This window comes from Callithrix jacchus, chromosome X (assembly GCF_049354715.1).
Source record: "Callithrix jacchus isolate 240 chromosome X, calJac240_pri, whole genome shotgun sequence".
NCBI classification, from domain to species: Eukaryota; Metazoa; Chordata; class Mammalia; order Primates; family Cebidae; genus Callithrix; species Callithrix jacchus.
In genome coordinates this window covers 24,702,582-24,725,435 of record NC_133524.1, presented here as the reverse complement: position 1 = coordinate 24,725,435, position 22,854 = coordinate 24,702,582, and the positions used below count along the sequence as shown (strand labels likewise).

At 42.9% G+C, this 22,854-nt stretch overlaps 1 protein-coding gene across 11 annotated transcripts in view; it reads left to right on the top strand.

Moving 5' to 3' along the window:
* The window catches only part of KLHL15 (kelch like family member 15), a 50,991-nt gene extending 43,761 nt beyond the window's left edge, over positions 1-7,230 (top strand). For all 11 annotated transcript variants that reach the window (XM_035288131.3, XM_017968652.4, XM_078362547.1 and 8 more), the window contains one exon: positions 1,951-7,230. In XM_035288131.3, coding sequence (XP_035144022.1) covers positions 1,951-3,060 — 1,110 coding nt within the window. In that variant the 3' untranslated portion in view covers positions 3,061-7,230. The remainder of the gene's footprint in view (positions 1-1,950) is intronic.
* Positions 7,231-22,854: the final 15,624 nt, after the last annotated feature.

Sequence of the window (22,854 nt, the reverse complement as noted above, 5' to 3'; positions counted from 1 at the left end):
TTTTGGGCAAGTTTAATATATTCTATATCTCTAATTCTGCAGTACTCGCAGATGTGCTGTTTGGCTTCATACCTAATTGTCACTGACTTACTTACCTATTGGTAAATTTGTATTTGTTTTCACTTTCCCACATACATTCTAGGTTCTTTAAGGAAACGGTTCACATCTTATACTTATTTTTGTTTCTCCCTATAGCGCTTAGCACAATACTTAAAAGTGCTTTATTTTTTATTTTTATTTTTTGAGATGGAATCTCGCTTTGTCTCCCAGGCTGGAGCGCAGTGGTGCAGTCTCAGCTCACTGAAACCTCCGCCTCTCAGATTCAAGTGATTCTCCTGCCTCAGCCTCCTGAGTAGCTGAGACTACAGGCGTGTGCCACCACATCTGGCTAATTTTTTGTATTTTTAGTAGAGATGGGGTTTCATCTTGTTGGCCAGGATGGTTTCAATTTTCTGACCTCATGATCCACCCACCTCAGCCTCCCAAAGCATTGGGATTACAGGCATGAGCTACTGCGCCTGGCCAAAAGTGCTTTTATTTTAATTTAGTTTAATTTTTATTGTTTTTGTAGAGATGAGGTCTTGCTTTGTTGCCCAGTCTCAAGTGATCCTCCCACCTTGGCCTCCCAAAGTGCTGGGATGACAGGCATGAGCCACCACACCTGGCCAATCTTGGTAGTCATCATAATTAGTTAGCTCCAGCTCCAAAAGCAAAAGGGAAAATGTTTGCCAGGCATAGTGGCTCACTCCTGTCATCCCAGCAGCTCAGGAAGCTGAGACAGGAGTATCGCTTGAGGCCAGAAGCTCAAGACCAGCCTGGGCAACACCAAGACCCCATCTCTAAAAATATATAGTAATAATAATAATTTTTTTTGAGACAGAGTTTCGCTCTTGTTGCCCAGGCAGGAGTGCAATGGCACAATCTCGACTCAATGCAACCTCCACCTTCTAGGTTCAAGGGATTCTCCGGCCTCAGCCTCCCGAGTAGCTGCGATTGCAGGCATGCACCATCATGCCCAGCTAATTTTGTATTTTTCGTAGAGAAGAGATTTCTCCATGTTGGTCAGGGTGGTCTTGAACTCCCAACCTCAGGTGATCGCCCACCTCAGCCTCCCAAAGTGCTGGCATTATAGGCATGAGAATAAAAATAATTTTAAAATAAAAATTTAAAAATTTGACCTAATATTTGCTGATTTTTTTTTTTTTTTTTTTGAGACAAGAGTTTCGCTCTTCTTGCCCAGGCTGGAGTGCAATGGCATGATCTTGGCTCATCGCAACCTCTGCCTCCTGGGTTCAAGCAATTCTCCTGCCTCAGCCTCCTGAGTAGCTGGGATTACAGACATGCGCCACCATGCCCAGCTAATTTTGTATTTTTAGTAGCGACAGGGTTTCTCCATGTTGATCAGGCTGGTCTTGAACTTCCGACCTCAGGTTATCTGCCCACTTTGGCCTTTCAAAGTGTTGGGATTACAGGCATGAGCCACTGCATCCAGGCCTGAATTCTTACCGGAGTTGATATCAGACCAAGTCTTTATGTCAAAAACCTGAAATTGTACATGTATTTAAATTTTCACTAACTTAGCTCCCCAAATGATTCAGTCACGGCTTTGTGGTGTTACTTGTGGTTAAGAAAACTGTGGTATGGTTTCCTGTACTTTGAAAGACTGTACTTGTCCTCATACCCCCTACTTGTAGCCCACAGCTTGACATATAGGTACCTAATTGTTGTTTACTTTTAAAAGGTTGGGAATGTACATATCATTACAAATTTAAAAATATGTGATTTTTTTTTTAAAAAAAAGCTTTTAGAAAACAAAAGAAAGTAAGTGATCTTAGCAGGAAAAGCAGTTCTAGTAAAGTGAGCCTAAGATGATCATGTTAGTGGGATTTGATAATTTGTTTGCCGTTGATGCTTTTTACTTTGGTCAAATTCTTTTTCTTGTGTTCTTAGGTTAAGACATCAGAATTTTATAGATACTCCCGACAGCTCCGTTATGAAGTTGACCAAGCATTGAATTACTTTCAGAATGTTCACCAGCAGCCTTTGTTGGATATGAAGTCAAGCCGCATCCGTTCTGCAAAACCGCAAACTACAGTATTTCGAGGAATGATTGGACATAGCATGGTTAACAGTAAAATACTTCTCTTAAAGAAACCAAGAGTCTGGTGGGAGCTAGAAGGCCCCCAAGTACCTCTGCGACCTGACTGCCTTGCTATTGTTAATAATTTTGTGTTCCTGTTAGGCGGGGAAGAGCTGGGCCCGGATGGTGAATTCCATGCTTCTTCCAAAGTATTCAGGTATGATCCGAGACAGAACTCCTGGCTGCAGATGGCAGATATGTCCGTACCACGCTCTGAATTTGCTGTTGGTGTTATTGGGAAATTTATTTACGCCGTAGCAGGCAGAACCAGAGATGAGACTTTCTATTCAACTGAGAGATATGACATCACCAATGATAAATGGGAATTTGTGGATCCTTATCCAGTTAACAAATACGGACATGAGGGGACAGTGCTCAATAACAAGTTGTTTATCACCGGTGGAATCACCTCATCTTCCACCTCCAAGCAAGTGTGCGTGTTTGACCCCAGCAAAGAAGGGACCATAGAACAACGGACCAGGAGAACTCAAGTAGTTACCAACTGTTGGGAGAATAAGAGCAAGATGAATTACGCAAGATGCTTTCACAAAATGATTTCTTACAATGGCAAGCTTTATGTCTTTGGTGGCGTCTGTGTGATCTTAAGGGCCTCTTTCGAATCTCAGGGATGCCCTTCTACCGAAGTCTACAACCCAGAGACTGATCAGTGGACCATCTTGGCATCCATGCCGATTGGTAGAAGTGGCCATGGTGTGACCGTGCTGGACAAACAAATAATGGTTCTTGGAGGCCTTTGTTATAATGGTCATTACAGCGATTCCATTCTCACTTTTGATCCTGATGAAAACAAGTGGAAGGAAGATGAGTACCCTCGGATGCCATGCAAGCTGGATGGTTTACAAGTATGCAACCTGCATTTTCCGGACTATGTACTGGATGAGGTCAGGCGTTGCAATTAACGACATCTGTCTCCCAAAAAAAAAAAAAAAAAAAAAAAAAAGGCAAACAAAGTATTTGTTTGTAATAAATTAGTTAATTAAAACATAAAGCAAAACCTCACCAATTTTACTATCAAAGCCATTGGTCTAACATTGTAAGAATTTTTCATTCTGTGCTAGCATCCTATTTTTCTTTTCAGTGGCCTCAAACTCACGCAATAAGTTAATTCTAAGTGCTAGCTCTTGAAACTACTTCCAGAAGCAGTTTAATAGAATGCTCCACTTATCTGGGAAATTGATTTTCTGCTTTAAACATTTCTTTCAGATGTTAGCGTAGGAGTCATGCATCCTCTAAGAGAAGACCCGATAAGTGTCACTGGATGTGATTTCAGTCCCTATCTCTATCTGAAACCTTTTTCAACATTTCAGTGTATTTCAGTCTGTTAAACTTTTTGGTTTTATTATTTAAAAATTTAAAACTCTTGACCTTTTTGCATGGCTTTTTGCTGAAAATGCAAAAATATAAATTTTCTACAAAATTAACTTTTTATATTCAAAACACTATTTCTAAGCTGCCTTCTCTTATCCGCATTGTGTTAGTGAAAGCATATTCATACTCTCATACAACCTATAAATATACAAGGCACATCCCTTTTATGTGTGGTTAGGATTCTGTATTTTTAAGCTAGTGCACTTGCACACACAGTTCGCCATACTTGTTGAATTTTAGATGTAACGTCTTTTCATGTGTTAACATTTTTAGAAAGTTAAAATAACTGGAGTCCTCATTTGCTATCAGAGTAGCCTATCTTCAGTCCATACTTGATTCAGTAATATTTGAACTTATATTTCTGAAGCATGTATGGGTATGAAAATTAACATTTTATATTTTATTTTCAAAAGTAAATGTTAGTGTTGTTTGTCGATGTGTGTCTTTTCTTTTTGAAAATGTTTTTCTTTGCAGTCTGTTTAACATTGCCCTGTTTTTAGTGAGAATCAGAGTGGTATATGACAAGTTCTGACCCTGCAGCATGCAAGCACTTTTAAAGAGCATTTAGGTAATACCAGACTCCTAAATCAAGGCCCCTTAAAAGTAAGTGCAACTCCCATTTTTGACATTCAGTAAGGCTGCTGCATTTGTTATTGAATGGAAGGTAGAAACTTAGAAAATTTGAGCTCAGTTTTGACTTAGAGATAAGACATAGAATTCTAATGTTACTGTTTATATCTACTTGTTTATTTTGTACAAAATATCCAGCGACTAGGGATGTAAGCCCTCAGGTTTCGTTTCATTTACTGAAAGCTACTAGCATGAAGGTTACTAACACGAAGTTCAGAATGGATCAAGAATAGCTGTTTAAAAGCATTTATAGTAAGTATTACAGGATTAGTTGCACCTTTCAACTCTTTAAATGCAAAGGAAAGAATATAGTTGACAAAGTTAAGCAAGAATAACCTGGGAGTGGATCATTGAAATTGATGTCATTTTCTCATGAGTAGTCTATATCTGATACAGACTAGATCTACTCTGGCAAAACTTGCCAGGTCTTAGGATATTGGTGCAATATTGCAATGCCTTCTATATGGCTGCTGATGTATAAATTTTCTAGTTTCACTTTTTTTTTTTTTTTTTTTTTTTGCTGCTGCCACCATTGAACATAAAATGCAAGTGTGAAGTCATGGAAATGTGAAGACTTTGGTTTTTGGGTTTTTGTTTTTTGCAGTTACTAGGTATACTATGAGATTAAACCTGATCTTCAAACTCCAAAATTGGAGGCATTTGGGTTTAAGAAAACAGGTACGCAAGTAGCTTTTGAAAAAGAAAACCATTGGCGTTGATTTCAGAAATCAATGATAATCTTATTTTATGTATGAGACTTAAATTTTCATTAACTATTTCTATCATTTACTTACACTTTCCAAACATGAAATTAGGTGTCTTGTTTCCCATGGTAATATGGGTAAAAGTGTTTTTCTGCATTAAAAAAGTATTTTTGAAAGCTAGGAATAAGTTAGCCAATTAAATTTTTTTCTACATTAGTTTAGTGGCTTTGTATGTGTGCTATTTTGCTTTAAAATAACGTCTTCATTATTTTCCTCATTGATGTCTTTTGCTTGAAAAGACCAAGAAAGAGCCATCAGACCAGGTATCCAAATCAAAGGCTTTACATTATAGTGGTGGTTCTCTTTAATTACTTATGTATGACTTCATGGCCCTAGTTAGGGTGACATCTGGGCAAATATTTGAGTATTCTTGGTCTTCCATTTTAAAGACAGGCCAGGATCAAAGTTGATGTTTTGTAAAATTGGTGAAATCTTAACTTGAACTAACTCTGGGTTCAGCTTCACGTAAGGCACGTCGGACCTGATGTTAGCTGTGATCAGTTTTGAGCTTTAAGAATAGTTGCTGTTGCTTGGGTTCTGAATGTATGAGAAAACTCTGTTTATATGTAGTTCTAATTTAGGTTATTTTAAATCCGTGATTAACTTACATTCCCTTTTAAAATTATGGTTTAATTGCTGCAAGAGATTTATTTTTGTTATACTAAAGTATGGAGAATTTTTTCATAGCAGTTTTTTCAAGTTTATTTTGTGTGTGCTTCATTTGGAATTATTTTTGTTTATATACATTGTATACACTCAAAAAAGCAGTTTTTAAAAAATCAGTAAGAGATTTGAATATATACAGTTTAACTGTTAGGACCTTTATGCGTGTTATTTTCACTTTACGTTTTAAATGCCAGAGTTCACAAAAATAGCTGATCTTCATTAATTGCATCCTAATTAGAACCATTTGTTCTCTCCCATGTCTTTGGCCTTCTAAGTTTTGATTTTAAAGAAAATCCTTGCACTAAAACCTTTTTATAAAATGCAAGTTTTTCACATTGAAGGTTTTGTGTTGGAAGAAATGCTACTGGTTTTTAAAAAGCAAAGCGTAACTAATAGAATTATTAGCTTTTCTGGAGACAGCTTTCTGTGTTCTCATTACTCTGCTCTGTGTGAGTGTTAATAGAATTTGTGAAATATTGACTGAGCCCTTCACTTATCTTTTCTAAAGCAGCACCTTTAGACACCTCATTCTGGGAAGTCTGTTCGAGTCATAGTAAAGGACACACACTTTGTGTGGGGAGAAGTGGTAAAAATGGAGTTTTGTCTTAATTACATGAAACTAAGCTTTAAAATATTTTATAACAGATTATTTGAGCTGCGTAATCTAAACATGTCAAACGTTCAGTGGGACTATTTTTATATATGTATATGTGGGTGTAGGTCATAACATTTCAGTTTATAATATAAATTGTTTTTTCAGTTCATAAGCTATCTCAGAGGAGACTAGCTCTTTTGAGAGTTCATAATTTAAAGTTTTAAAGTAAAACACAACATAGATAGTAGTGTAAATCAGATATAATTGAGGGCTATATGGCAGTAAAACTGCTAGTGCCAGTTTTCTTGTTTGCCTGTTATACGTTTTTAATTTTTGTTTCGTATTCTGAACGGTTTTGGAGATCATATGTTTGTTCAGTCATATTTAGAGTTGGTTTGGGAATAAATATCTTCTAAAAAGAGATTTATCTTAAAAATGGAAGTCCTAAAAATTAGTTTATCCAGAGTTTATAAAGTCAAATATTCACTAGGCATAGACTGGAATAGATAAATTCATGGAAAATCATACCCTTTCAGTACACTGCATAACTTCAATATCACACAACTAACATTGGGGAGAATGCCATCAGCTTTCTTCTCCCTTAAATTCTTAGATTTTCTTTTTACATTTTGGGAACAACTGCATTTAAGATGTTATTAATCAGTATATAGTAAGGATTAGGTGTTTGCTTTTTGAAGGAATGTTCCAGTGAGGTGATTGGGAGAGGTTATTTTCTACCTAACTTGTATATGCCCTGTACCTCTTGGGCATACTTTGTCTATAGAAAAATATTTTGACCTTTAGGTACATTTTGGGCCAGTAGTCAAATAATCCTAGGGCCAATATAAAAATCTTAGAATAATTTAAGGTTTGCCTTTTATACCTGTTTTGAAAGCCTTTACATTTTTGTCAGGTAATTTTTCCCAAGCCGTGGATATAATCTATTCAAACATGTTTATGCTATCCATTCTGTTTTTAAATTGAAAAAAAAATGTTAAAAGTGTTTATTAAGAAAAGTTTAAATAAAATATTTTTAATCTTTAAAATACACTTCATCTCTGATTATTTGCTGTTTTTTTATTTAATCCATCACTTTCAAAGTCACTAATGACTTGATTAGCAGAATATATTTTGTTTTCCTTCAACATGCCAAGGAAGTGCCATGAAAATGTGATTTCTGCCAATGCTTTCAGCCAGATTCAAATGAGAGCATTAGAGTGAAATTATTTATACTCTTATATGCAATGGAAATTTTATAATGAAGCCAAGTAATTAAAGTTCTAACACAGAGTTTTGCAGTCTTGCAAAACAAAAATGTAGAACTGAGAAAAAGCATTTACAAGCCTCAAGCCTTAGTTTGGTGATTTTTAGATTTCCTTTAGCGTTTCTGATTCATTGGTCTTACAGGCATTTCTGAAATTCAGAACTGGGTGGAGGCTTTGGGTATACATAGGCATGTGTGTGCCATCTTTCAAATGGACACCTAAGAAACATTCAGCAGGATTCCCAAGCACCTAGATCCTGGCCTCAGGCAACCTTTCCAGCCTTTTTCTCCCCACCACTTCCTACACTCCATTCTACTGTGATCGTTACATGTGTTCCTTTCCAGCCTAAAATTACTTGCCTTTCTTTCCCCTGCCCTGCTTGTTAAAATCCACTTATTTTGAAAAGTCCAACTCAAATATGTCCCTCCCCTCCTGAAAGCTGTGTTAGCTCTTCCCTTGAATTAATTGCCTCTTCTACACTCAACACACTTACAGTTCTATTTAATTTCATTTTGCAGAACAATTGGTCATGATTCTCCACAGCTAGTTCATAGTCTTCTTGGGTGAAAGGATCTTTCACTCTTTGTGCCCTCATATATAGTATGATGCTTTGTAAGTAGGCACCGAGCTAAATGTTTATTGCAGCATAATGACGAATTCCATATGTAACAGACAGATGTGATTCAGATGAGAGATCACAGTGTCCTGGGGTTTTTGTCTCTGCTTTATTTTCAGTTTACACACTCTGTACTACCTCATCCATACCTACACCTATGGCTTCATCTACAACTGGTTTCTTTTCCTTTTTTTTGAGACGGAGTCTCACTCTTGCCCAAGCTGGAGTGCAATGGTGCAATCTCGGCTCACAGCAACCTCCGCCTCCTGGGTTTGAGGGATTCTCCTGCCTCAGTCTTCCAAGTAGCTGGGATTATAGGCGGGTGCCACCACGCCCAGCTAATTTTGTATTGTTAGTAGAGATGGGGTTTCACCATGTTGGACGGGCTGGTCTTGAACTCCTGACCTCAGACAATCCACCCATCTTGGCCTCCCAGAGTGCTGGGATTACAGGCATGAGCCACTGCACCCGGGTTACAGCTTTTATTCTGATACCCATCAAATCTGTATTTCTCAACCCAGAGTTCCAACCATATCTCATGTGTTGTGTTGGAATTTCAAACTGAACAAGTGTAAACCTGAATCCATCATCTCCTCCCCCAAAACATGCCTCTTACCTTTTCTGTATTATCTGACTCTACCATTGCCTGTGATTGTTCACTTATAACCTGGGAATGCCTCTCCCCCACTTAACCCCAATATCTTAGTTCATCCAGTTCTCGCTGCCCTCTCCATCGATCCTGTCCTAGTTTGGACTCTCATAGTTCTTGCTGTCCTTTTGGAGCTTTCTGATCATCTACCTCCATAATCCACTTTTTTTTTTTTTTTTTTGAGACAGAGTCTCACTCTGTTCCTCACGCTGGAGTGCAGTGGTGCAATCTCAGCTCACCACAACCTCTGCCTCCCAGGTTCAAGCGATTCTCCTGCCTCAGCCTCCCAAGTAGCTGGGATGACACTCCCGGCTAGGTTTTGTATTTTTAGTACAGTCAGAGTTTTGCCTTGTTAACTAGGCAGGCTGATCTCAAACTCCTGACCTCAAGTGATCCACCTGCCTTGGCAAAATTGACTTTTTACATTGCTGCCAGAAGGAGCTTTCAAAAGGTAAATCTGATCCCGAGATTCAGCAGCCTTTTACTGATCTCCCTTCACCCTGAGAATAAGATCCAAATTCCCTAGCGTGTGTGCCACACAAGGCCTTGCATGCGTTGCTCTTTGTACCCGTTCAGTCTGTTTCACGTTCTATATTTCAGCTATGCAAGCTAATTGGAGTTCCTGAATAGACCATGTTTTCTTAAGCCTCTCTGCCTTTGCACACACGCTTCCCCTTTTCCATTCCTGGCTAACCCTTTGTTGGCCTTCAAGAACCAGCCTGAGCATCATGGCCTCTGTCAGATTTGTTTTTTTTTTTTTTTCAGAGATGAAGTTTTTTGCTCTTGTTGCCCAGGCTGAAGTGCAATGGTGCAATCTCAGCTCACTGCAACCTCCGCCTCCCGGGTTCAAGCGATTCTCCTGCCTCAGCCTCCAGAGTAGCTGGGATTACAGGCATGCACGGCTAATTTTGTATTTTTAGTAGAGATGGGGTTTCTCCATGGTGGTCAGTCTGGTCTTGAACTCTCAACCTCAGGTAATCTGCCTGCTTCGGCCTCCCAAAGTGCTGGGATTGCAGCTGTGAGCCACTGTGCCCAGCCAGGGTTTTTTTTTGTAACCCCTTGGCCCAGGTTAACATTGTCCTCTTGGTCTTACCATAACACCTGTGGATACCTAGACCTTATCTCCCCTAACACATGATTAGAACTGTCTTCTCCATCCCGCCCTTAACCGTACTCCTTGAGGGCAAATACTGTGTGTTTATTTTCCGAGACTCTGACTTAATGTCTGGCACATGGTAAGGTCCTCCTTAAAAATAGAAACCAGAAACTTGGAATATTGCCAATGAAATGCTCCTGGTGAGGGGAATACCTGTATTAGAGAGCTTGACTATCTGCCAAAATTGGCCTCCCCAAGGAATTTCCCTCCATTCATTTCCACTACCACTGCTCCTGTGTCTAGAAGGGTGATGCATACAGCTTTCACAGCTGTCAACAAATACTTCTTCCCTTAACATCTCAGTGATCCAGGCTGAAAATATCAAGCAGAACAGACCAAAGGGTGTTTCTGCAGAGTATTAATCCCATGAAATGCTCTGTTGGGGGAAGTGTTCAGTGGTCACAGTAATCTTGGGAAACACTATATTTCTCATTCTTAGAGAATCTCAACTAACATTAGCATATTAAAGGCTTCGAGAAGTCCTGCTGTTCACTCATTTTTATTTTGTTTAGCTCAGTATAAACCAAACATTTGTTTGCAAACCAAACAGCTGAGCTCTTTTTCACAGAATATATGTGATCCGTGAATGCTCTTGAAAAAGCTTCCCTAAGGAATAACTGAAAGAAAACAGTCCAGCTAATTGGGAGGCTGAGGCAGGAGGATGGCTTGAGCCCGAGAGTCTGAGGCTACAGTGAGCTATGATCACGCCACTGCACTACAGCCCAGGTAACAGAGTGAGATCCTGTCTCTAAAAACAAAAAAAAGCACAGGAATGCTAATTCAGGTACTCTGGTCTACAAAACAGGACTTCCTCCTCCAGGTCCAGTTAGTTTCTAGGCTGAAGTTAATATTTTGCCAAGATGACATTACGTTAGGGATTTTACTTAGCAAGGAAGGTCCCACTTTCTCCTAAGAGAAGGATGAATTTGTTTATTTTTTTTTTTGAGACAGAGCTTGCTCTGTCACCCAAGCTGGAGTGCAGTGGCACGATCTCAGCTCACTGCAACTTCAGCCTCCCAGGTTCAAGTGGTTCTTGTGCCTCAGCCTCCCCAGTAGCTGGGATTACAGGCACCCACGATCGCACCTGGCTAATTTTTGTATTTTTAGTAGAGATGGGGTTTCACCATGTTGGCCAGGCTGGTCTCGAACTCCTGACCTCAAGTAATTCTCCTGCCTCAGCCTCCCAAAGTGCTGGGATTACAGGTATGAGCCACCACACCCGGCCAGTATAATTAATTTTTATGACTCATATGGTTTAAGGAGCAGTGCTTACAGGAAGACCAAGCAAGGAGCTCAGTAAACCCTCTCCCTAAAAAGCAATGACAAAACTGAACAAACTTGTCAAAAAAAATTTTAAGATTGGAAGTTGACCCAAGGCATACAACAAATTGAGGAGCCTTTATTCAAGGATATCTACTGACCCCCTCCTTAAGAACAGTGGGAGTCTGTGATGTTTTAACCTGGGGCTGCTCCCATCTCGACATCCCTTTCCCCATGCTCTGTGTCACAGAAGTTCTAGGGCTTTGGGAGGGGGCTGAGTTCATTTGGAGTAGAGTGTGGCGAATCCCCTATCTCACTGTGGCCAAGATTGCAGCTAGCTTGAGGTCTCAATAGTGATTTGGGCTAGCAATAGAGAGGCAGACAGAGCAGCGAGCCGTTTAACAGGGAGATCCTGGGAATGTAACAGCCAAATCGGCTTGATAAAATCCCACTTATCCCTGGTGGTCCAGAAGGCCGTGCTCATCATGTGCAGGGCTGTGTGCACCCAAGAAGAGACCTAAAAGGGCCCTAGCAAGGTGCTTATCCCTGCCTGCATGTGAAGACTTGCAAACACAATCAAAATGAATAAATAGACTTGGAAACTGCTCTAGCTTGAATGCATTCCCCAGGTCACACATGTTCATCAGCAGAGGATGAGACCTTTGCTGGTTCAAGGTGTTTTAAACACAACTTTTGACCAGTCATTGGCTGACCTATGCTGACTCAGGAGTGATCCCTGTGAATCCAGGCTTAAAAACAAGAATTTTAAAAACTGAGCAGTTGCTGTACACTGCAGGGAGTAGTGGGATGGCAGAGAGTGAGGTGGGGAATAGAAGCCACAGAATTAATCCAGGCAGATCACTAAACAACAAATCAAACAACAAAAGCAAAACCGACCACCCCCTGGATTGAATGGGTTAATACAGAGTCCGGAGTTGCTACAGCATATTATCTAAAAGAAACAGCAAAGTGTGACCCATACTCAGGAAAAGAAGTCAACAGAAAACTGCCTCTGAGGGGAGAGTGTTACTGTAATCAGTGCAATTATAGTTTTTTATTCTGTATTTTCACATAAAATTATATTAGAAATTTCATAAGCCATTACAATTTCTATTAAAAGAATATATTTTTGGAGACATAGTCTTGCTCTGTCATCCAGGCTGGAGTACAGTGGTGCAATCTCAGCTCACTGCAACCTCCACCTCCTGGGTTCAAGCGATTCTCCTGTCTCAGCCTCCCGAGTAGCTGGGATTACAGGTTCGCACCACCACGCCTGGCTAATTTTTGTGTTTTTAGTAGAGACGGTTTCATCATGTTGGCCAGACTGGTCTCGAACTCCTGCCCTCAGGTGATCCGCCTGCCTAGGCCTTTCGAAGTGCTGGGATTACAGTCGTGAACCACTGCACCCAGCCTGAAAATAATATTTTTAGTGATTATACTGTCATTTATCTAACCATGCCCCTATTGTGAGAAATACTTTTTTTTTTTTTGAGACAGGCTCTTGCTCTGTCCCCCAGGCTGGAATGCAATGATGCAATCTCAGCTCACTGCAACCTCTGCCTCTTGGACTCAAGTGATCCTCCTGTCTCAGCCTCTTAAGTAGCTAGGATTCCAGGTGTGTGCCACTATGCCCAGCTAATTTTTGTATTTTCGGTAGAGACAGGGTTTCAGTATGTTGGCCAAGCTGGTCTCAGACTCCTGAGCTCAAGTACTCCTCCCGCCTCAGCCTCCCTAAGTGCTGGGATAACAGGTGTGAGCCACTGCGCCCGACCTGATTTTTAAAATTATACAGTCAAATTCCATTTAATGTGAAAAGCAAATAAAACAGATTCTAGAGAAGATAAAAAGGATGACAATTCCACTGATGAAGCAAAATGATTGAAAATCAAATATATTTGAGAAAGGGGGAAGCTGATAAAGATACAGAGAACAGCATGGTGTACACGGTTTTTAAGAGGAAACGTGTTCAAAAGTTATCAACATTCTACTTAGATACAGAATATGAGAAGTTTCTTCGTAGGGTTCCATCTTCTGTAACGGAAACACACATTTAAACTGTTATTGAATACCTGCTTTGTGGGTGGTGGCAGGAATGAAGTTAGTTGGGACTGAAAAAAAAAAACACCCTGCTGTCCATCTAGCAGAGGAGCATAAACAAGTAAAAATCACTGAAGGTAGGAAAAGGCGCTAAACAGAGCGAAAAGCAGCATGTTGTGGGAGCTCAGAAAGTTCAAATTGCCACTGATGAGAATCAGGAAAAGTTTCATAGAACTGACTTTTTACTTGGTCATGAAGATTAAGTAGGATTTCTCTAGGTGGAGAATATGAAAAAGGGCTTTCAAGAGAGGATGTGCAAAAAAGCACAGGAAGGTCACACGAGGCAGGAGCTTCTTTTTTTTTCTTTTTCTTTTCTTTTTTTCTTTTTTTGAGACAGAGTTTCACTCTGTTGCCCAGACTACAGTGCAGTGGCACAATCTCAGCTCATTGCAACCTCCACCTCCCGGGTTCAAGCCAATCTCCTGCCTCAGCCTCCCGAATAGCTAGGACTGCAGGCACATGTCACCATGCCCAGCTAATTTTTTTTTTTGTATTTTTTATAGACAGGGTTTCTCCATGTTGGCCAGGCTGGTTTTGAACTCCTGACCTCAGGTGATTCTCCTGCCTCAGCCTCCCAAGTAGCTGAGACTACAAATCTTGAAGGCCTAAATTTTGTCAAGAAGATGTCATTTTTTTTTTTTTTTTTTTTTTTTGAGAGGGAGTCTCACTCTGTCGCCCAGGCTGGATTGCAGTGGCGTAATCTTGGCTCACTGCAACCTCTGCCTCGCCTCCTAGGTTCAAGCGATTCTCCTGCCTCAGCCTCCTGAGTAGCTGGGACTACAGGTACGCGCCACCACCCCCAGCTAATTTTTTGTATTTTTAGTAGAGACAGGGTTTCACCATGTTAGCCAGGATGGTCTCAATCTCCTGACCTCATAATTCACCCACCTTGGCCTCCCAAAATGCTGGGATTACAGGCGTGAGCCACTGCAACCGGCCAATTTTTTTTTTTTTTAATTTGAGACGGAGTTTTCATCTTGTCACACAGGCTGGAGTGCAGTGACACAATCTCAGCTCACTGCAACCTCTGCCTCTAGGGTTCAAGCAATTCTCCTGCCTCAGCCTCCCAAGGAGCTGGGATTACAGGCATGCGCCACCACAACTGATTAATTTTGTATTTTGAGTAGAGATGGGGTTTCACCATGTTGGCCAGGCTGGTCTCAAACTCTGGACCTCAGGTGATCTTCCCACCTTGGCCTCCCAAAGTGCTGGGATTACAGGTGTGAGCCACTGTACCTGGCCAGAGTTGGTAGAACTCTGATTTAAATGTTTGGACTTAGAAACATGGAGTCACAGTGTAGAGTCCTCAGGCTCAAAACAAGGGGAGGGTCGAAACATCCTGTTCCTAAGTTGCTAGCAGCCAAAAATGAAGGGGGTTTGTGCCAGGGGAAATTGCACGGGTAAATGCAGAGCGGAAAAGCATATGGAAAGCTTTGGGAATGATGAATTCCTCACTGACAGAGCTATGGGAGCAGATGTCAAGCAAACAGAAAATCACATTCATGAATATTCTGTGGATCTGCAGATTACTTTGTTAAAAGAGGATAAGAAAAAATAGGATCTTACAGTCCCACAGTGAAATACCTCACAACTCTTCACTAAAATCTCCCATGCCCTTATAGGAAAAGAATAAAAAGCCATTAAAGATTGACAGACAATGTCATATAAAATTGTAAGTTGCCTTGAAAATAATTTTAAGTTTAATAAAGTTAGACTCAGAGAAGCAGATCCATACTTCACCTTGTGGAATACCCAGGCTTCCCTTCGTGAGAGCAACTGGAGTAAGAGGTTTTTTTTTGGCCAGGCGCGGTGGTTTACGCCTGTGATCCCAGCACTCTGGGAGGAAGAGGCAAGCGGATCCCCTGAGGTCTAGAGTTCGTAGATCAGCCTGGCCAACATGGTGAAACCCCGTCTCTACTAAAAATACAAAAAATTAGCTGGGCATGGTGGCAAACACGTGTAGTCCCACCTACTCGGAGGCTGAGGCAGGAGAATCACTTGAACTCCGGAGGCGGAGGTAGCAAGCAGTGAACTGATATCGCGCCACTGCACTCCAGCGTCGGCAACAAGAGCGAGACTCAGTCTCAAAAAAGAAAGATTTTTTTATTTTTGTAAAGGTACATTGTTCTTGCTCCACCAACTGTGTTCTGACTCCGAGCTTCAGGCCCTTAGCTGCCAGAGGACTGGGCATTCACCTCTCGATTCCCAGGAGGAAAGGCAATTTTGCCTGTGAGGCAGGCAGTTTTGTTCCTGAGTTTTGCTCCCTTGTTGCCTGTTTCCAGCTCCATCTACCCATTGTCCTTTGTGTGTGTGTGTGTGTGATGGAGTCCCACTCTGTCACCAGGCTGGAGTGCAGTGGCATGGTCTCAGCTCACTGCAACCTCCACCTCCTGGGTTCAAGTGATTCTTCTGCCTCAGCTTCCCAAGGAACTGGGATTATAGGCACATGCCACTACACCCGGCTAATTTTTTGTATTTTTAGTAGAGACGGGGTTTCACCATGTTGGCCAGGCTGGTCTCAATCTCCTGACCTCATGATCTGCCCCCCTCAGCCTCCCAAAATGCTGGGATTACAGGAGTGAGGCGCTGCACCCCGCCATCGTGTGTGTGTGTGTGTGTGTGTGTGATGGAGTCTTGCTCTGTCACCCAGGCTGGAGTGCAGTGGCGTAATTCAGCTCTCTGCACCTCCGCCTCCCAGGTTCACATGATTCTCCTGCCTCAATCTCCTGAGTAGCTGGGATCACAGGCATGCAACACCATGTCCCACTAATTTTTTGTATTTTTAGTGGAGACAGGGTGTCACCATGTTGGCCAGACTGGTCTCCAACCCAACCTCATGTGATTCGCCCGCCTCGGCCTCCCACAGTGCTGGTGTTAGATACAGTGAACCCCAAGTTTCTCTTCAGAGAGTCAGTGTGTCAGTGTGTTCAGCTCTTATTCTTTAATTCTCTATTTTAAAGTTTAACTTCCTTGTAGTTCCAGTGAACAACCTTCCCCACTGGTCCTAATCAGTAGTTCACATCTGTTCTGGTGCCCCGGCTCTGTCCTGACTCATCCCAGTCATCTGCTTCAGTCACCTGCTCCAGTCACCTTCTTTGACCTAGGTCACCCCGGCTACCTGCGCTGACCCGCCCGTAACTGTCCTTCCCACCAAACCACCTACGCTGCCCCTCCAGCTTAGACCCCTGCTCTCTTTAAAATAGGCAGTCGGGATTAGTCTAGCTTGTGCGGTCTAATCCTAGCCAATAGGAATAGGGGAACGACACAGCAGTAGGGGCGACCCCTGTCAGGGCACAAGTACCCCTTTTCCTCCCTTGTCCAGGTGTGCACTTGCCATTGTTCCATCTGTGAGCTGCACCCTTCTATAGAAGTAAATTGCCTTGCTGAGGAAATTTATATTCGAGTGGTACTTCTTTTGCAGCATCGAAAATTCTACTCATAACACTGGGATTACAAGCATGAGCCACCACGCCCAGCCCCCACTGTCTTTTTACATTGACACAGAGATCAGTTCCAGTAATCAATTGGGCAGGAAGTAAGGAGAGACTGGTCTTGATATAGTATAGAGCATATTCTTCCCATTAGGCACTTAAGGGTAACCATAGAGACAGGAAAACTCTTCCACTTAGTACTATGGCATCCATATCAGACAGGAGAGGATGAGAGGAAGGAGACACCACCAGGCTACAAAGAGGTACAATAAAGAAAAGCCAACTGGAAAGTAAAATGCAAAACTGGAAGCTGTGCCCTTCCACTTGTCCACTTCAGTGGCTTCAGATTTATCAAGGGGTTGAACCAGTACCCAGGTGGATATAAATTGGGACGACAGGCAACCCACACACTGTCTTGTTGACACACTGAGTTTGGAAGGGTCTTTCCTTATTTCTGTATGAGTTAAGAAAAAAAACAAATTGGAGTGTACCAACAAATACTGTGGGATATAAGAAATAGATGGAGAACTTAAAGAAAGGAAATGCTTCTGAAAATTATTTGCTTTCAAGCTGGACGCGGTGACTCATGCCAGCACTTTGAGGGGCTGAGGAGGGAGGATCACCTGAGGTCAGGAGTTTGAGACCAGCCTGGCCAATCTTCAAATAAAAATAAAATAAAATAATTTTAAAAAGGAAAATTATTTGCTTTCAGAGCCAGAAGAAAAACTCAAACTATTTGGCATCTTCAAAAGATTGCAGGTAGGGTGCAGTGGCTCACGCCTATAATCCCAGCACTTTGGGAGGCTGAGGCGGGTGGATTAGTTGAGTCCAGTAGTTCGAGACCAGCCTGGTCAACATGGTGAAACCCTGTCTCTACCAAAAATACAAAAATTAGACGGGAATGAGGGTGCAAGCCTGTAATACCAGCTATTTGGGAGGCTGAGGCAGAAGAATCGCTTGAACCCAGAAGGTAGCGGTTGTAGTGAGCCAAGATCATGCCACTGCTCTCCAGCCTGGGCGACAGAACGAGACTCCCATCTCAAAAAAAAAGAAAATAACAAAGACATTCAGTTCTTCACCTGATGCTTAGTGAACACAGAATATATGCCAGTCACTGTGCTAGGTGCTGGACATAAAGGCCTTTATATTCTCTATCCTCAGAGTATGACAGGCCATCATTAACCCTTAAACACAAGTTAATATATAATTGCAAACTGTGATGGTGTGATGGTTGCCACAAATGGAATCCAGCACTATAAAGATTGCCTGGGAAAACCAGCTCTAATCCGGTGCTTAGGGAAGTGCTGTAATCCCAGCACTGAAGATGTGCTGAAAAAGAAATATGTAAGGCCAGGCATGGTAACTCATGCCTGTAATTCCAGCACTTTGCAGGCTAAGGCAGAAGGATTGCTTGAGCCCAGCAGTTCAAGACCAGCCTGGACAACTTGATGAAATCCCATCTCTACAAAAAATACAAAAAAAAAAAAAATAGCCAGGCATGGTGGCACGCCTGTAGTCCCAGCTACTCGGGAGGTTGAGGTGGGAAAATCACTCGAGCCCAGGAGATCGAGGCTTCAGTAAGCTGAGATGGCACCGTGGCACTCTAGCCTGGGTGAAACAGGGCGACCCTGTCTCAAAAAAAACTTGGGGCAGCCAACAGACTGAAAGAGAACCAGAGCATCTGGTTGAGGTGAGGAATGCAGAGAATGTGATGCAAGATGAGATGGGAGAGGAACTAAGGCCAGAACACCCAGGGTCACATAAGGGACCCTGAGGAGTATGTATTCTATTCTAAGGGAAGCGGGACGTCATTGAAGGGTTCTAACTAAGTAGGTGCAATTTATACTTTTATTTTATTTTATTTTTACTACTATTTTTTATTATGATTATTTTTTGAGGCAGAGTCTCGCATTGTCACCTGGGCTAGAGTGCAATGGCGTGATCTCGGCTCAAAGCAACCTCCGCCTCCCAGGTTCACATGATTCTCCTGCCTCAGCCCCTTGAGTAGCTGGGATTACAGGGGCACACCACCATGCCCAGCTAAGTTTTGTATTTTTTTAGTAGAAACAGGGTTTTACTATGCTGACCAGACTGGTCTGGAACTCCTGACCTTATGATCCACCCACTTCAGCCTCCCAAAGTGCTGGGATTACAGGCGTAAGCTACTACACCCAGCCAATTTTATTTTTGTGTTTAGACGGGGTCTCACTCTGTCACCCAAGCTGGAGTGCAGTGGTACGATCCTGCCTCACTGCAGCCTCGACCTCCCAGGGTTCAGGTGATCTTCCCACCTCACCATCCAGAGTAGCTGGTATTACAGGTACACACCATCATGCCTGGCTAATTTTTAAATTTTTCTGTAAAGATGGGGTTTTACCATGTTGCCCAGGCTGGTCTTGAACTCCTGTGCTCAAGCAATGCACTCCCCCTGCCCGCCTCCCTAAGTGCTGAGATTACAGGTGTGAGCCACTAAGCCCAGCTGCAATTTTTTTTTAAAAGTTCATCTGGTCCCTCTCAGATAGAATTGGGAAGCTCACTGGGGGGTCAGGGCAATGTAAAGGGTGATGATGCCTTGGGCAAGGGTGGTGGCTGACACTGCAGAAAGAAGTGAATGGAGTTAGAACATATTCTGGAGGTTAAGACTGGCAGAACGTGATGACAGAGTGGATTTAGGAGGTGCTGGAGAGGAGAGACCCAAAACAACTCCTGGATTTCCAATTGGAGCACAGGATATGTGATGATGCCGTCAATTAAAATGGGAAAGAGCAATTTGGGGAGAAAATCGCAGGAGTATAGGTTTAGGTTGGTTTGGCTATGTCCCCACCTAAATCTCATCTTGAATTCCCACGAGTTGTGGGAGGACCTGGTGGGAGGTAATCAAATCCTGGGGAACAGGTTTTTCCCGTGGGAAATCATCTTTCCCATGCTGTTCTCGTGATAGGTCTCACGATATGTGGTAGTTATAAGGGGGAGTTTTTCTGCGCAAGCTCTCTCTTTGCCTGCTGCTGTCTTTGTCAGATGTGGCTTGCTCCTCCTCGCCTTCTGCCATGATTGTGAGGCCTCCCTAGCCACGTGGAACTGTAAGTCCATTAAACCTCTTTCTTTTATAAATTGCCCAGTCTCAGGTATCATTTTATCAGCAGTGTGAGAACGGGCTAATAAAAGGTGCATTAGGCCTCCAATGTTTGTGAGGTGCACAAGAGGAAGGAGGTCAAAAAAGTCCTAGATTTAGAAATCTGGATGAAGCTCAGAAGAGGTCAGATCAGGAGAGAGACATTGGACAGTCGCCCACTATTACAGATAGTACTTCTTTATTTTGATTTTATGTACTTTTTCCTTATGGAAATTGTCAAACACAAAAGTAAAATAACGTAATGATTCTCCACACACCCATCAGGGTAAAAGTAATATTTTGCTATGAGAATGGTAAAGTCTCCTAGAGAGGAGCAGCCACCTCCCACTTAACTGCTCCAGCCCGAGTTTCCTCATCGGTAAAAGGAATACTCGAATCTACCTCATGGAGTTCTGGTGAGGATAAAGTGAGATTAGCCCCGTCAATGATGTACAGTAACCTTTGTTAGGAATATTGTGTTACTGTTCGGGGGCAATATTGGTCCAATGTGGGAGGAAGAAAATATATCAAGGTTTGTGAGTAGAAACAAAATGAATTAACTTTTTAAACTTGGAGGAAAGTATTCGAATCAGTGACTCTTATGGATAGAACAAAACAGAAGCTGCTGACACAGCTGTGTCATGTCTTGGCATTCTTGCGAGTGAGAGACAAGCCAAAGGACACAGTCACAGAGCCCAAGTAGAATTAAGGTTTCAATGAAGGCTGAATTGTGCATATGTGACTACTGGGTGCCCTGGCATTGAAGACCTGTTCATGGTAATAACGTTATATTGAGGGAAAATATCACACAAAAATGAAGTAGGTATTAATAGTAAAGAGAGTCAGTATTATGTGATCTGGTCTGGTGAGGAGTTGGGGGTGTTCACTGTAAAGAATCACTTTGAGAGGTTGGGCTCAGTAGCTCACACCTGTAATCCAGCACTTTGGGAGGCTGAGATGGGCAGATCAACTGAGGTCAAGAGTTCAAAACCAACCTGGCCAATATGGCGAAACCCCATTCCTACTAAAAATAGAAAAAAATTAGCTGGGCGTGGTGGCACGTGCCTGTAATCTTAGCTACTTGGGAGGCTGAGGCAGGAGAATTGCTTGAACCTGGAAGGCAGAGGTTGCAGTGAGCCGAGATCGAACCACTGCACTCAGCCTGGCTGGACAAAGCGAGACTCTGTCTCAAAAAAAGACTGTAGGCAGACAAAAAATTGATTATGAAAAAAGGGTTAAACTGAGCCTGCACCCTGGAGCAGAGCTTCTCAAACTTTGATGTGCACACAAATCACCCATGTATATTGTGGAAATGCTCGTTCTGGTTCAAGGGTCCAGGCCGGGGCCTGAGGGTCTGTGTTTCCAACAAGCTCTCAGGTGTGGCCTTTGGAGCTGCTGGGCTGCACAGCAGGAGTCTCTCTGAGAGCCAAGTTGCTTCTGCCCCGCGCCATCCCGCTTTGCAGGAAGACTCCTACATCGCACATATCTGCCAGCACCACTGCTAGAAAGACCATGGGGGACCAGGATGAGGCAGAAACGCATTCCCCACTGGTGGCCTGTGGAAAAGGGCTGGGCTCGCTGCAGGTGGTGGCTTAAGATTCCTCCCCTGTCCCTTGGATGTCCCAGGAAGGTGGAACAGGAGTCAACTGCTCTTGTAATTAATACTTTCACCAAGTCCAAGCCCTGAGGAATTCCCACATTTGGAGGTGGAGAAGAGAGAAAATTATGAGAGAGATGACAGATATGAAGAACAGAGAATGCGGCACCAACACACAGATAGTTACCGTTCCTGGCCAAGAGATGCAATCATGAAAGAGCTTTAGAAAAAAATGTCCTAAGCTTAAGAAAGATCAGTATCTGCAGACTGAAGGAATTCACCACATTTCAGGAGAATCAGCTATCTACACGTACACACATCTGGAAACTTTTTTTTTTTAATTTTTTTTATTTTTGAGCAGAGTCTCACTCTCGTTGCCCAGGCTGGAGTGCACTGGCGCCATCTCGGCTCCCTGCAACCTCCACGTCCCGGGTTCAAGTGATTCTCCTGCCTCAGCCTCCTGAGTAGCTGGGACTACAGGCGCTTTCCACCACGGCCAGCTAATTTTCGTAGTTTTAGTAAGAGATGGGGCTTCACCATGTTGGCCAGACTGGGTTCGTACTCCTGGCCTGAAGTGATCCTCCCGCCTTGGCCTGCCAAAGTGCTGGGATTATAGGTGTGAGCCACTGCTTCAGGCCCAACCATTTTTAACTACGAGGAAAAAAACTCCCGCGATCATTATGGCAGGAGGAAACAGATCATCTTTTCTTGAGGACTTGTGTCCAACACATACGTGGTGCTTTACACGAATTCTCTCATTTAACCCACCCAGCATCCCAATAAAGTGGCGGTGCCGGCCTGGAAGTAGGCTGGACGCAGGAACTCAACCGATGTCGTCGGGGTCCCTTCTGCCCTCCAGCTGCTCGGCTCCAGTTGGTTCTGTGTGGTAGCCTGAACCTCTCCTACTGCAGACAGGCTTCCAGACGCGGCCCCGGCAACTCCAGGTTCACGTAATCCTAGCTCGGGAGCCCCAGAAGGAAGAAAGAGTCTCCCTCCCGGTTTGCCCAGAGAAGGCCTCCTGTTGTCTTCAGGCTATGCGCTGAACACTTAAATCCAGCACAGTGGCGGAGAGAATGCAGTGAGCTACTGGTCAGGGGATGGGGCTACTATGATCGGAAGTCCCACCTGAATCAAAAGGTTGGCGTTTTACTTACCAACAAGTAAAAGGGAGGAAGGATGGTTTGGCCCACAAATGCAAAGGGTCCATGACAGGGAGGGTCTATGAGTTGCCCCAACATTACAGGAGAGATCAAGTAACTTGTCCAAGGTCACACATCCAGTAAACGGGAGAGCCGGCAAACCAAGGCAGTCCAGCCTCAGAGCTCTTAACCACCCTGCTCTACCTGTTTGGTTTCAGAATTCTCTGCAACATTCACTTTCAGAGGAAAATGGAGCAACAGCTAGACTTTCTGGAGAAAAACATTGTAACTGAAGATTCCTATGTTCTGCCAAATTGTCTTTCACAATTTCAGGAGAGCTAAAAAGCA